This window comes from Buceros rhinoceros, unplaced genomic scaffold (assembly GCF_000710305.1).
Source record: "Buceros rhinoceros silvestris isolate BGI_N320 unplaced genomic scaffold, ASM71030v1 scaffold22398, whole genome shotgun sequence".
NCBI classification, from domain to species: domain Eukaryota; kingdom Metazoa; phylum Chordata; class Aves; order Bucerotiformes; family Bucerotidae; genus Buceros; species Buceros rhinoceros.
In genome coordinates, this window is record NW_010427732.1 from 2,460 (window position 1) to 17,443 (window position 14,984).

Genomic DNA, 14,984 nt, shown 5'->3' on the forward strand with positions numbered 1-14,984 from the left:
CCATAAAGGTAACGGCATTAGCAGTTTTTACGAGGAACTGGCTTGGTGTAAAGCACCTCTAGATGTCACTGTAACCTTGTAAAATGTAGGTGCGATGTAAAACGTAGAGAGGCTGTCACAAGGCTGACATTATGGTTTATATGCTCCAATTAACTGTTTTGGTCAGTCTGTAATAAATTATTGGATCATTAAAAATGCCGTTACCAGATGTTGATTAATAGCAAAAAACTTTTTGAAATCTGTCAGGAAGACTGTTACTGAACATTTTACTAGAATATTAAATATTCTTAGATTTAATTTAACTAATTTAGTTTTTAACAGAAAAAGCTAGTGCAAGGCAGCAGCTCTTTTCTGGATGATGTTTTTTTCTTTCAGTCCCGAAGGCACAATCCTTATCTTTTCTGTGATGTGTTTGTGCCAACACTGATGTTGATTACAATGGAGATAATTTCTCTTGCTTTACATTGGTACCAATCTGATCAGCTTGCTAGTGATTAAAAGAAGGACCAACATTTAGAGGAAGAGCATGAGTTTGAACACAGAGTACTTGGATTTGACCAAAAAAATGAGGATGCAATTTCATGAGCATAATACAACATGAACACTGTATATACTGACATCAGTTGCCTTCTCCACAGGTCATCAAAGAAAAATCACATTTGAATGAGACAGGAACAAAAGAAAAGAAGCCACCAGATTCAACAGGTTAGAATATCTTTTTTCCTAATCAGTTTCTGGTTCATTTTTGTAACATTCCTAAAGATACAACTGCAAAGAAATGGCCATTACTCCCCTGAGCAGTTCCAGTGAAGTTACTTGGGTTACATTTGTGCTCATCAGCAGGAGTGAGAACTGTCCAAGCAGCATTGACCTACTTTTCCCATGCCAATGCACATTATGGCAAACTGCTCCAAAAAAGTGCTTTGCATGAGGAGTTTGTTAACCTTGACCCGTCTGACAGTAAGTTGGAGTGAGAAAAGGGTTTTCCAGTGCTGTGTCCGAAAGGAAGACTTTGTGACCCGTGATATCTCTGTTTTAAAGGAGAAGTCTGCTCTTGCTTAGGAGACATTTACACTGACCTTGAAAGTGGGAAAGAGGAAAGCAAATGCCGAGTTCAAAATGCAACAGAAATTATGCAAAGTGCACAACCCTACTTTAATATTGTTACTGACTATCAGAGAATTACTGATAGATTCCTTGGTAATCTGTTTACTTGCAGAGGGGGCCAGCCAGAAGGGCCAGTCGTGCTCTCAGGAGGAAGTTGATAAGCTCAACAAGCAAAATGCCAAGAAGGAAAGTTCAGTTCTGCTTAAAATGGATACTCCCACATTTCATACCGAAGGACCAGAAGAGAAAGAAGAAAGTTTGGCTTTCAAAAGCTATTACAAATGCAGGAGAAGCTCCGTTCAGAAATCCTTCACTACAGTAAAGCAGCAAGGAGAAAATGCTGTTGGTGATGCTTGTCAGAGGATAACTGGACAGGAAATAGAGAGTGAGTCCCCAGCAGCTGGGGAAAAGAAGCAAGCACATCAGGTGTCTGGGGGTGAAAGACAGGAGGAGAGGGAGAATGAAGGAGAGGGACATGCTGAAAAGAGTGAAAAAGATGTTGAGGAACCACCAGCTCCTTCCCAAAATGAAGCTGAGGCAGAGCAAAGCCATGATGAAGGGGAACCAGAGGGAAGGTAAGGCTTGAAGTTCAGGCTGCATGTTCTTGAGAGACCTATACTTAGAAAAATGTGTAGTTCAAGTTCCAAGTCAAAGTGGCTGGTTAATATAAATATCAGTGAAAATACAGCCCAATACGAAAGTCTAAAATGAGTTTATATCTCTAATCTGAGCTCTAAGCTGAAATTTTCTTTTTAAAAAAGACAGGCAGACAATCTACCATACATGGTACTGGCAGTGTGCTTTGGACCTTTGCTTGGGAAATAGGTTAGGAACAAGGGAACCATGTTAGGCATTCTTTATCCCTGAGGAGAATTCTCCCATTGTTATGTTTATATACTGCAGAACCGTATAACTTATGAGCAAAGTAAGGTTAGATTAAGCCATGTACCCATGTACTGCAAAATGTAGTAACTTAAGCAGTAACATAAACCCATGAAACTTTGCCCAGGCAATTAAACTTATAAATTTGTTTACTGTAATTCTTTCTCTGCTGCATTGTTACGTAGCCCTTCAGGGATAAACCAGTTTAAGCTCTCAGGAACCTTTATGAACAGACAGAAATCCCAATGCTCTCCCATTGCTTTAAAGCTGAGATTGATAGCCAGATGTTAAATTTAGAAGAACTCAGGCGAGGATTTCAGGAATGGAGAAACATTTTGCTGTTGTGATTAACTTAGAGGTCATTTTTATTTCTCAAAGTGAATACTGAATCAGTTTATTTTACACCATGAAGCAAAATAACCTAATGTTATTTGAATGCAATATGTGTGTATGCATTTCTCACCTATGTTTTTAAGTTTGCTCTGCTTTAATTGAACCCTGCTCTAATGCCGTGTTTTTTCCTTACAGGTGTAAAGGCTGCGAAAAAGGTACAGGAAATTATAGTTCAGTTACTGAGCAGACCTGCCAATTTGAGCATAGTGGTAGCAGTAAGCATCGAGTGACTGATGAAAGCCTAATCAAAGATGACAACAAAAAGAGCAGGCTAGATGCAGAAAGTGCTGATGGCATATGTAAAACTAAAAAAAGCTCTACAGGAAGTATCCCTAAAGGCAAAGCGTTTGATTCCACTGGATTATAGTGACAATCAGAGAGACATGCATAGAAGAGAATGATTTCATGGTTTGTAGTTAGTGCGGTGTGCATGGTAGCTCTGATGGGAAGCAGTTCTTCATGGGCCACATCCTACGCTGATGGGGAATAACACAGGGAAAGGGCAAGTTTTATTAAATGTCTGTTCTAGGGCCTTGTAGCAGGAAACAGGAGATATTGTACCAAATCTTTAAACTCCATAACCTGCCCTGAGCTCTGGCAGGTTGTTAGTGATGACATTAAGGTTAGAGTGTCTTGAAGCATCTTTGGTCTGTTATGGGAGGTTGTTCTTGAATAAGGAGAAATCACCTACAGTGTGCAGTAAAAGAAATTAGAGGGACTGACTGGGAAAATCTTGAAGATTAAAACGTAGGTGTAGTTTTAAAGTCCATTCTGGCCTCTTTGAAAGAACTCTTCCTTGCCCAAAATTTGGTAACATTTGGGAGCTGAGCTTTCAGAAGGCAGTTTCTTCTGTCACTTACATGCTGGGGCCCTTGGAGTTGATGTTGCTAGAGTCAAATTCTGCCTTTAGATAGAGGTTTTCTTGGCATTTTGTGGGTCTTGGTAAAACACACAAAGGCCCATACTCAAGGTCCTGCAATTCAAACTCTGCAGAATCCCAAGTAGGTGGCAAACTTCCAGAAGCCCCAGCTTTTCACAATTCCTTGACCATGAACTAACTTCCTGACCATGTAAGTTATTAACACTGTCAAAAAAAAAAAAAAAATCTAGGTACACAGCTGGTGTCCTGGAAAAATGGACATTCACTGTGAATAAGGACAATCTACTGCTACATTAATGACCAAAGTGTTCCTGCCAGCTACATGCTGTCATGGGTTTTTTTGTTTGTGTTTTTAATCATTTTCAGTGGAGTAATGAACACTTTTAAAATTGCTCAACAAGCTTCACACAAAAGGGAGCCGGCATTCCAAACCAGAGAGCTCATGTTGAAACGCTGGGGCTCTAGCCCTCCCAACCAGTTGAAGAAGTATTTGTCACCTTGGTCAGCCAAGGGTCACTCTCGGGAATATCAATCAAATGAAAAACAACGTGGGTATGAAATTGAAGTTGCAGCACCCTGCAAAAAATCCAGAGAGAAATTAGGCATTGCAGGTCTGGTCTCCAGTGGGGATTTTGACACTAGGACGACACGGTGGTCCAGCGTGTGGAGGTTTGGGCAATAATACCAGAGACCTGCATTTGTGCTGAAACTCCATAGCTGCCTATCCCTTCTCTGTGCTCCCCTTCACCTTTTGTCTGCCATCTTTTTTTCTAAGGACACAAATTCTTCAGAGCAGCATGTGACAGTTACCATGTGTCCTACCACACCAGGTCCTGAGCCATACTGGAAATCCCAGGGGCTGCCTGTCGGGGTGAAAATCCCTCATGTGCACAAGTTCTGAATGTGATCTTTAAAGGTGATAATCACAGTCTGGAGAATGACAAATTGCGTCAATCAGTAGAGAAGCAGATTCCTTACTGCGAACAGCAAAAGCTGGGAAATAGCCTCTTTTAGTTGGGCCTAGAGCTCTCTCTCTTCCTACCCCACTGGAGAGTTACAATACATGCTCACCTATTAACAGTCCCTGAGGGGGGAAATAAATTAGGTAAAAAGCTGAATACCTTCCAAACAAATTGCTGAGGCCCTTTGTGGGCATGAAGCTACATTTGTTTAGTCTAGTGGTCTTCACTTTTCCCCTTGCTACTGTTGTTCAAAAGATGTTAACTTCATAAAGGATTTCTTGTCTTAGTAGTGTTGCTCCCCAACAACAGCCTGTTTTCTGAGCCAGAGCTCCCGGAATAAAACTCTTCTTAAATAATGCAGAAAGACCTATCTATAAAGCTTACAGTAGATGTAGTCCTTAAATGAGCTTATCTGGGGAAAAGAGGGACTAAAGTATGAGGTAGACAAGCATTGCATGTGATTTCTCATAATGCTATCTGTCTGTTTTGTCTTTTGTAGATAATAGTCCTACTCCACCAGCACCATTTGATCACCGGATTGTCTCAGCCAAAAGGGTGGGGATCAGCAGTTACTATAATGTCAGCGAGGATGAAATCCTCGGAGGGTAAGTCAGGTGAACCCCATCAACATGGAAAGCAAGGAACAAATTTACAGCCAAGCACCCCAGGAGGTGAATGGAAGCAACATGCCTCACTAGAGCTGAAGTCATGAAAGTCTAAGCTCTAACAGTATTGTAGAGAGGGATGAAAACAGGAAGCTTCTTTTACTGTGTGAATGAATTTTGGCTTAAGGTTTGGCGCTAGTAGTCTTGGCTTGTATTTGGTACTGTTCTAGGTCAGCCAGCTGCCCTTAGGCTTTATGACAGGGCTCCTAGGATGCTGTAATACTTTACCTCACACTGCAGCCAGCAGGCTGTAGAGACATGTTGTAGCCTTCTTTCTTTCAGTGGGTCCCATCCCTGAAAACACGTGCATGTTTTCAGATAGATCAGCAGACTAATCTGCTCTCTCATGATGACGTTTAGGAGAGAGTGATGTTGTCATTTCTGATGGCAGCATGATCTTGGGTAAGGCTTTGTTTCACCATGAAATCACAACTCTCCTGCGAAGGAGAATGACGAGGTAAAGAGGGGCAGATTGTGCACACAAGTGAGTTATTATCCTTATAGTATGGTGACTTCTTCAGGATTAGTCATTGCATGTTATGAGGTGAGTATAGTGAATCATACAAGGGGATAATATCAGCTAGAACAGTTTGTGATGTTGGTGTGCCTAAATAAGTAGTAGGAAGTCTAATCTACACAACTGAATAGCAGCAATAGAGCAGTTGAAATGGAACCTAGTAAAGAGAGGATAATTTCTGTTGTTTGTAACCTAGTTTACATTCAGGGCTGACAACTGCTGGATGATTTTTTTTTCTCCCTTTTTTCCTTAGAGGGCGATTTGGTCAAGTGTACAAATGTGAAGAGAAAGCAACAGGTCTCAAGCTAGCAGCCAAAATTATAAAAGCGAGAGGTCCTAAACAGAAGGTTGGTAGAGTGACAAATTAGTCTTTTGTTCCCTAAAGGATCCCACACTGTTCTTCATCTACGCAACAGACCATGGCCAAGTGGCTCACAAGCCATCACACTCACAGGAATGGCTGGATTGCCATTGGCTCTATTTCTATTTTCCTCTTCCTCCGGAACTTCTAATGACTCATCAAAGTCCTCTTTTTGGCTTTTCTCTCTCTCTCTCTTTTTTTAATCTTAATTTTCCCAATTTTCCCAACTTTCTTTTCAGCTCTTTATGTTTCTTTGGCTTTTTTTCCCCCCTTTTTGCTGCTAATTCTCTTAGTGATTTCTTTGATGGTAAAAACATTTGTCAGGCCTGTGACAGAGTGTATTCCCTCCCAAGCACACTGTAGCCTTTGCTGCATTGAACTTGATGTCACTCTGAGGCATGCTGATAACAGACATGATCTGTGCTTCTTAAGTCAGCACAAATACAGATGAGAAGAATGAGTCTGGCCTGTTTTGCAAACCTCATGACCATCTGGAGCTTGATTTCACAGGAAAGACATGCATAGGTGACAGCAGTATCATTAACAGCATTCAAGGGTGGGACTTGTCTTGGCTAACTGGGATTGCTAAGGTATAGCTGTGGCCAAGCTGATCACCCAGAATCCCCTTGCAGTCAACAGAGAGAGATTGGCAGGACAGAGAATTATTTGAGCTCATCCTAAACTGCGCATCTGAAGTAGCTGAGCTGAATGGAGGTACCAGTCTCTCCCCTGACTGCAAAGGGAGGTTTTGAGGACTAACCTGGACTTTTCTTACACAGCTTCCTTTTGTGTGTCTACAACTGGTTGAACCAAGTCCTATTTTGCTTCTCTCTTTACATCCCTATGAACCCACCACTTGTCTGTGTGCGCTTTTCCCTTCCTTTCCCCCCCAAATGGCTTATTACTGAAGGAGTCCCCAGCCTGGGCTCTGAGTTCAGTCTAGTAGCTCCTCACCTTGACATCAACCACTGCAGGAGCACTCAAAGAAAAACTCTGTGCTTTTTTGCTACAAGTGAAAACATGAAGATAATGTAGATGTGTGGTTCAAACTATGTCCTGTTTCATGTAGCTTTCTTAGAGAAAAGGCTTCTGTAACAATACTCATGACTCTTTACAGGATGAAGTAAAGAATGAAATAAATGTCATGAACCAGCTGAATCATGTGAACCTCATCCAGCTATATGATGCCTTTGAATCAAGAAATGACATTGTACTGGTCATGGAATAGTAAGCGTGTTCTTTTGTTTCCCTTTCTGTCTTTACCACTTTTGCTAGAATTGTCCATTTCCTTTTTAGTTTCTCTGGAAATCAGAAATAGAACTTCCTACAGGTGGATTCAATATAAGAAAGATGTTCTCAGGAACAAAAAAGAAAAGAAATAAAAGAGGAATTTAAGTGAAAAATTTTCCCATTCAGCCATTTATGCATTTTTTTTTTAGTGATATGCCACATTCCTGGTGCTGTAAAGCCACCGCTCCTTTGAAAATAGAGCTGTGATATGTATCTTTCCTTCGATTTTAAATTTTAATTTGTGTCAGCTAAGGAAGAGGCCTCTCAGAATATCTCCAGTTCTGTGAGGCAAATGAGAAGACTTCTTACACAAAAGAGGAGCCAGCTGTAGGTGTTGTGCCTAATCCTTATACTGGGTGCCTGAATGGATAAACCTGTTTTTTGTGCTGGGATATCAGGCGAATTAGGCACAGAATAGCTCCTTAAAGTCAAATTAAGTAGATACTGTCTTAAGGAAGCCAAAAAGGATGCAACTAAAACATTGAAAGGCATGGCAGAAGCTTCAAGCTTACATGAGTTTGACTATTCTTGACATCCTAATTTCTCTGAATTTGGGCTATGTGATTAGCATGTCACAAAAGTCTGTCTAGCTACGAGTGGGTGAGCTGGAGGCATTCTGAAATGTCATGAGAAATTGTTGACTTTAGATAGTTTCATACTGAAATTTTGGATCATGTCCCTCTTAAACTCTGATTGGAGGAGACCCAGATTTAAATGCAGATTCTTGATTTTCATGTGATTTCATTAACTTCACTGGTACAAAATGACGACTCAAGACAGCATAAGGTTCAAATTTCAAGTCTTTTGTAATTATCAATGGATGGGAGACTGAAGTCCCAGACCCTGAAGTAGTTCAGGCCAGTATATGTCAGAACCCAGTTCTTGGAAAGTTCAGGCTGAAGTATAAGCTCATGTTGTAGACCTACCTTACTGAATTTGACCGTGAACGATTAAATAATAGCATAAATTCTGTATTACTCTAACTGCATGGGGTTGGATATGGACTTGGTGACCATTTTATTGTTCTTCTCTCACCAGTGTCGAAGGAGGAGAGTTATTTGACCGAATTATTGATGAAAACTACAATTTGACAGAGATGGATACTATCTTGTTCCTAAAACAGATCTGCGAGGGAATTCAGTACATGCACCAAATGTACATTCTTCATTTGGATCTCAAGGTAGAGAACTGAGATTTACGTTTTGTGCAATGACAGCTGTGGAAATTCTTATTCTTAATGGTAGGCCACACAGCTTAGCAGATTCCCATGGCAGAAATAACAAAAGGCCTTATTCTGCTTTCCTTAAACCAATTTAACCACATTGAGATCAGTTAAATTACTACAGAAGTAAATAAATTAGATGAGAATTGTGGTCATATGTCAGCAAGACTTGTAACTCTTGAATTTTCCACAGGCTTGATTTTACAGAAAGCCAGCAGCTGACTACAAATATATTACTATTTTCAATTTTGATGTTTGGATCTCAAGATATTGTACAAATATTATTTAATGCAACCGCACAATATCTCTGTTTAACACATCAGCTGTGGGGTAGCAATTATCCCCAATTTTTACCATGCAGAAACCAAAGCATGAGTAAGTGGAACTAAACACAAGGGTCATTCGGGATCAGTGGAAACCCCGCACATCTTTCTGAGGACCACACTAGACTGTCATGTGGTCATGAAAAGGCATCAACAGATAGCCAGTTTAAGGGAAAATACATTAAAATGTGTTTGCTTAAATGAAAGAGGTAGAAATAGCCAGTGGCTGATGTAACAGGACATCTGTGTTGGGTTAGGCAATAGCTGCTAGTGCAGCTGAAAGCCTAGAGAAGGGTGGCACATGCTGTGCTACGTTCTTTCTTAGTTATCTGAACTATTCAACTATACACACAGAGAGTTCTCTCACGTCTTTTCAAAAACAAATTCACCAGTTGCACATTCTTGCTCTGATTGGCTGCTAATGGTCAACTGTCACCCCTTGTTTGTTGCATAGATATTAATCATTAGACTGTAGGTTTGAGATGGCTCTTTCTCCTTTAACCCAAGTTTTTATCAAACAATAAACTTAATTCTTACCTCTGTTTAGTGCCGGAATAAAACAAGATGATGTCTGTAGTTTTATGCCTGGCTATAAAGCTTCCTAGCGATCCCCAAGCTTTGCAACACAGCAAAAAGAAACAAAAAGTGCACAAGACGGTTTTCTCTTTGGTGAGATTTTTATTACAGCTGCTGTTTTTGGCTTGTAATCACTGAGTTAATGTAGTACATCTTTAACGTTTTTAGCATATATATTTATTGCAGTGGTTAGGCAAGTTAGCAGATGCTGGCTGAGATCTGCTTTGCTCGCCCATCAATGACGAGGCTCACTTTTCTCTTTCTTCATAAACATCCAATTACCTAGAAACCTGTCAAGAAGAGGTTTGCATGGTTCTTTGGGAAACCTTAACTATGTTCTTAGAGATGGCACAGTTTTAATATACGGTCAAACTGCTGACAAAAAGATACATACACAACCCAAGAAATTCTTCCCAGAGACCTCTTCTCATGTGTTTGCCAGCTATGGCTTCTCCCTTCTGCTTTGTCTGTTCGTGGATTGCTGTCAGTAACAAATGAGTTTGAGGAAGAAAGCTTGAAACTGAAAGAAAATAATCCTGATGTAATCATCCGGTAATCACCCAGAATGTCAGAGACTATGGATATACGGTGTTTAAAACTCCTGTGGTGTTTGAAAGTCCTGCATGCAAAATGAATTAATAATGGTGACAAAGGTTGACTAATGTTTTAAGTGTTGAGGCCTGTTTTGTTTCAAAGAGCTCTTAATGAGCAACAAGACGGAGTAGCTATAAAACTGCCGGCAGTAAATATGAAACTCTATTTTAGGTCTTTACATTTCAAAGACAATTAGCTAAGTTCTGGTCTCAGTCCCTTCTGTATGAGTTTGGAGTAATTCTAGGATTCCTGCCAGGGAATTCAAGAGCAGCATTTGAAAATCCATGAAAATCTAGAAAGACTTAACCTGTGGATCCTACCTTTTGCTTAAAATACCTGAGGAAGGCATAGAGTTGATGTGACTAGCTTAATATATCAGTCTTCATTCAGACAGTTACTGCCAAAACATTCATGAAACTCAGAAACTTAAAGTTATAAGATAAACTTCAAAGCCCAACAACTTAGTTGTTGTTGGTTTGTTTGTTTTTTTTTTTAAACGAAGAAATCAGTGTCAGCTTTCTAAGGTCTGTAAAATCACAATGCCATCATCCTGAAACCCCTTTTTGCAAGCCTGCATTTTTGATCCCCCTTCCTCTAGTGAGTTCTTTATCTAAACTTCTGCCTTATCTCAAATTAAAAGCCAAAGAGAAGAAAAAGCAGTTGCAATGCACGGAACACACAACCCCAACTGCTGTACGACAGCAGTGGCAGGGGAGCCAGTAGAGAAATCTGAACAAGGAGGAAAATAAAAGGTGCTTATGAGATGTTTGCTGTGTTTTTAGTGTAAGCCTCCCTACAGTTTGCTAAAAGCCCAGTTTTATGTACTTGTTTCACGTTAGTGATTTTTGTTTTCTCTTGGCAGCCTGAGAATATCCTGTGCGTGAACCGAGCAGCAAATCAAATAAAAATCATTGATTTCGGATTGGCAAGGAGGTACGTACCTGTGTTCTTGCTAATTGTAAATGAATTAGGAAACAATGAAATCAAGTATTACATCTCTACAATGGTGTATGTGATACCTAGTGGTTCCCTACTGTTCTTTGAACAAACTCAATGTGTCTCTATTAAGCAGGGCTATCTTAACACGGAATGTTTGCAACTGCGTAAAAAAGATTTGTTCAGAAGGCTTTTTTTCGGGAACAAGTTTGAAAGAGGGCTGATTCTGACTAAGCATGCACATAAGTATCTTGGAACAGCTAAAATGGACAAAACCAGTAATCTTGTCTGATCTCTTATCTCCAAAGTTATGAGATTCTTCAAAAGATTGTATAAGAGACCATCAAGGGCTGCTGCAATATCCCATACAATGCAATCCCACGCTATATCACTTTATAGTTTAATTAGGTACCATAACCTCAGTGAAAGATTTAATGGTTAAAAATTCCATGCCCATAATATGGAAAGTCCCAAAAGGATGATAACAACTGCTCTGAGTCCTTGAAGTCTGAATTTCTTCCTCTGTAGAGCAGTTGGGTTTTGCCCTAAAGTATGACATAAAACTCGCAAATGTTTTTTATTCCTTATATGAGTATATTTACTTTTATTTTGTCCCTCTGTCTGTCCTTGTTTTCCCACTGAATTTCGTGTATGCTTCTGAAATCCCTCTAAGTGCTAGATAGCTTACGATGCAGCTTTAATTAGAGCTGCAATTGCTGTCCTCTGTTAATGTTTCCATTTCCTAGGTATAAACCCAGGGAAAAACTTCGAGTTAACTTTGGCACTCCAGAATTTCTTGCTCCTGAAGTTGTGAGTTATGAGTTTGTCTCCTTTACTACAGACATGTGGAGTGTAGGAGTCATCGCTTATATGCTGTAAGTAGGATTCAGTATCTGCTTTGTAAGGTGTTTCTAGTATCAGTCATCCAAATTTGTTGTTATACTGGAAGATTGACAAAACCTATACCCAAAATAGAAAATGCAGGCTTCTTTCCAGACTCCAGCTTCAGTAAACTTCCCTCTTTTCTAATGGCCAAGTACTTTTCTTCTTTGTTTCATTGCACATCTCTCATGAGTGTTTGAGCATCACACTTCCAGAATAATGTAGACTGCTTGGTAACTTCCCAGTAGATATTTGCACGAGTGATCAAAGGTCTAGTAAATATGACCCACCATGAAAGACAGTAACGCTTGGTTCGTTAGGGAAGAAGGGTGATTATTTAAGCATGTAAGTAGAAGAGAGAATGGGAACAGACTGCAGACTTTCTTAGACAATAATTTTTTTCTTTTTTTTTTTTTACTTTAGCCTCAGTGGATTGTCTCCTTTTCTGGGTGATAATGACAATGAGACCCTCAACAATATCCTGTCCTGTAGCTGGGATTTTGAAAATGAGGAATTTCAAGATGTTTCTGATCATGCAAAAGATTTCATCTCAAAGCTTCTCATCAAGGAGAAATGGTGTATAATCCCTCTATCTTTGAAATGTGTGCTCCATGCCATCTTGTTACAGTTGTGTCACTTGTGCTGCTGCATTGCAGAACTATCATGACTCAACTAATTTTTTTATGCCCACATAGAATATTATAATGTGACTTCATTGATGTTGTTGTTTGTGTTCATAAAGTTCTCTGAAGTTAGCTGAATGTATTTTTGCTGTGAAGTAAAACTTACTTTATGGTTTAGCTGCCATCTGGCATAGTGTCCTTAAATGACAGCGTTGCATGATAGCAGAATAGGTGACCTGTAGGACATAATTGCTGAACTGTAAGATTCTGGGAAAAACACTTAATAGCATTCTGATTTTCCTTTAGCTGGAGAATAAGTGCAACTGCTGCCTTAAAACACCCATGGTTATCAGACCACAGGCTCCACTGCAGACTCCAGGTCCCTAAATTTAAATATCCTTGTGCACTGTAGATCTGCTGTTACCTTCTTTGTGTTGACACATCACTATTTAATTTGACATGTTTCTTAACTGTTTTTGAGACTTCCTTTCTGATGCATTTCTTGTCACTGTGAGCCACGTGTGTCTCCTTGCTTGTTTTTTTAGCTGCTGTAATGTGCATGCTCACGCTTGCTCGTCAGTTCTTGCACATCTGGAAAGAAATATAAGATCATACAATTACTAAGTGCTGCTGAATGGATCAATTTCTTAGCAATATGAGACAATTTTCAAAATGAGCACTGAATTACCATATGAAGAGCTGGGTTTTCCAGCTGGGGATGGTTCTGCTTCCTGCTTTGAAAACCCTTTCAGGCTCTTCTGAGGTCTCCATGAGTGGTGTTAGATTTCATCCTGCCTCTTCCCAAAGGACGCCTTTCCGAAGAGAGCTTGGAACCTCACCCACTGCATATCTTTATACTTAAGCACCCTCTTGCCCTTCAAGAGTAGCCAGCTTAGTTGCCCACACCAAAGTATCCATTGTTTGTTCACACAAACAGTTCGGTTGGGCTGAGCTGTGAGATCGACAAGATTTAAATAATTTCGATCATTCGTCTGTTAAATAATCAGTGAGTTGATAAGTGTTGATGAGCTTGCCGTTGACTGATTTTAAGTGAGTCCACTCTGTCATTCAGTGGTTCATGAGGGGTTATTTTAATCAGGTTTCAGAATTTTTACGGCATTTGAAGTGCAATAGTCACATCCTCCTTATGTTAAATACAGAGACTGCTGTATTTCCTAGGATGTCATAGAATCATAGAATGCTTTGGGTTGGAAGGGGCATTCAAAGATCGTATACTCAAATCCCTTGCAGTGAGCAGGGATATCTGCAACTAGATCAGATTGCCCAGAGCCCCATCTAACCTGACCTGGAATGTTTCCAGGGATGAGACATCTACCACCTCACTGGGAAACCTGTGCCAGTGTTTCACCACCCTCATTGGAAAAAATTTCTTCCTTATATCTAGTCTAAATCTCCTCCCTTTTAGTTTAAGCCATTACCCCTTACGCTGTCGCAACAGCCTTTGCTTTAAAGACTGTCTCCATCCTTCTTGTAAGCCCCCCTTAAGTACCGGAAGGCTGCAATAAGGTCTCCCTGGAGCCTTCTCTTCTTCAGCCCGAACAACTCCAATTCTCTCAGTCTGTCCTCATAGCAGAGGTGTTCCATCCCTCTGGTCATTTTTGTGCCCCTCCCCTGGAACATCTCTAGCAGGTCCATGTATATGTCAAGCCGCCTTTTAAACTACAGCAATCATGAAGAATTAAGAGACCATATTATTATCAAAATAATCTTATTAAAATATGAGCGAAGATTATGATGATAATAAAGCAGTAGTAGCTCTACTCATGAGGTCATGTGGGTTCTGGGCAGAATGGAATGAGGAGTGTCGTGATAGCTCTGTCCTTGCAAGATATTCCTGTTACACAGAGTAAGGATAACAAGTAGTAGTATAAAATGGGAAATAGAACAATCAAAGAAATTATTATAAATTTTGTTGACATTTGGTTTTCATTATAATCTCCCAGAACAGCAACGCCCATAAGATTATCAGAAGGTTTGTAAGTGTGTGTACACAGTTAAATAAGGGAGCTTGTCATGGTTAAGTATCTCTTCAGAGTATCTCATAGGATACAATTTGACTCCTTTAGTTGGGCTCTGGTGAAGTTCTGATTCCTGCGACCTGGGCAACAGGCCATCTTTTCCAAATGCTGCAAGAACAGAGGCTGCTTACCTGCTGTGCTGCTTCCTATCACCAATTTTCTTCTGGGGAAACCCTACCCTAGTAGAAACCTTACAACTCATGTTGTCCTTTATAGTTCCTTCCCCGGTATTTTTTGTTCATACTTGTGCTTTGCAAAATAGCTTCACTAAACATGCTGATGTTGCAGTGTTCTGCCATTACCTTAACCAGAGGTAAGATGTGATTGATCTTCAATTAATGCTCCAATAATGGCATCTTTCTTTTTTTTCTTCTTTTCTCTTCTCCTAGAAGAAGGCTAAAGGTGACTGTGTGTCCCAAGCACTCCCAGCTCAATAACCTCTCTGAAAGAGCTGCCAAACAGAAGGTTTGTTTCGGGTCCCAAGTGTTTCTTCAGATGTAAATACTGTAGCCCCCATGGAAGGGGTCAGTGGGTGGCTGAAAGCCTCGAGTAGTCCAAACTATATTCACCACCACCATCCCTGCTGCTGTCTGGAAATCATTCAAAATGTAAACTGGTCCTATCAGTTATACCAAGTCACAGCAATGTGCAAAGAAATCCAAATATATGAAGCCATATGTGCTGCAAACCCTAGCCATTTTAGAGGGAATGGTTGTGCTCCCACTGGCTCTC

The 14,984-nt window shown here is 40.2% G+C and overlaps 1 protein-coding gene across 1 annotated transcript; it reads left to right on the forward strand.

Moving 5' to 3' along the window:
* Positions 1–638: 638 nt before the first annotated feature.
* On the forward strand, positions 639–14,689 carry MYLK4 (myosin light chain kinase family, member 4; the record flags this gene model as incomplete). Its single annotated transcript, XM_010142036.1, has 12 exons — positions 639–705; positions 1,220–1,682; positions 2,518–2,537; positions 4,724–4,829; positions 5,660–5,753; positions 6,885–6,994; positions 8,096–8,237; positions 10,635–10,705; positions 11,455–11,583; positions 12,014–12,166; positions 12,520–12,592; positions 14,642–14,689. Coding segments are annotated over 12 exons (1,476 nt in total), but the record flags the coding sequence as incomplete, so codon positions are not given.
* Between the last annotated feature and the right edge of the window lie 295 nt (positions 14,690–14,984).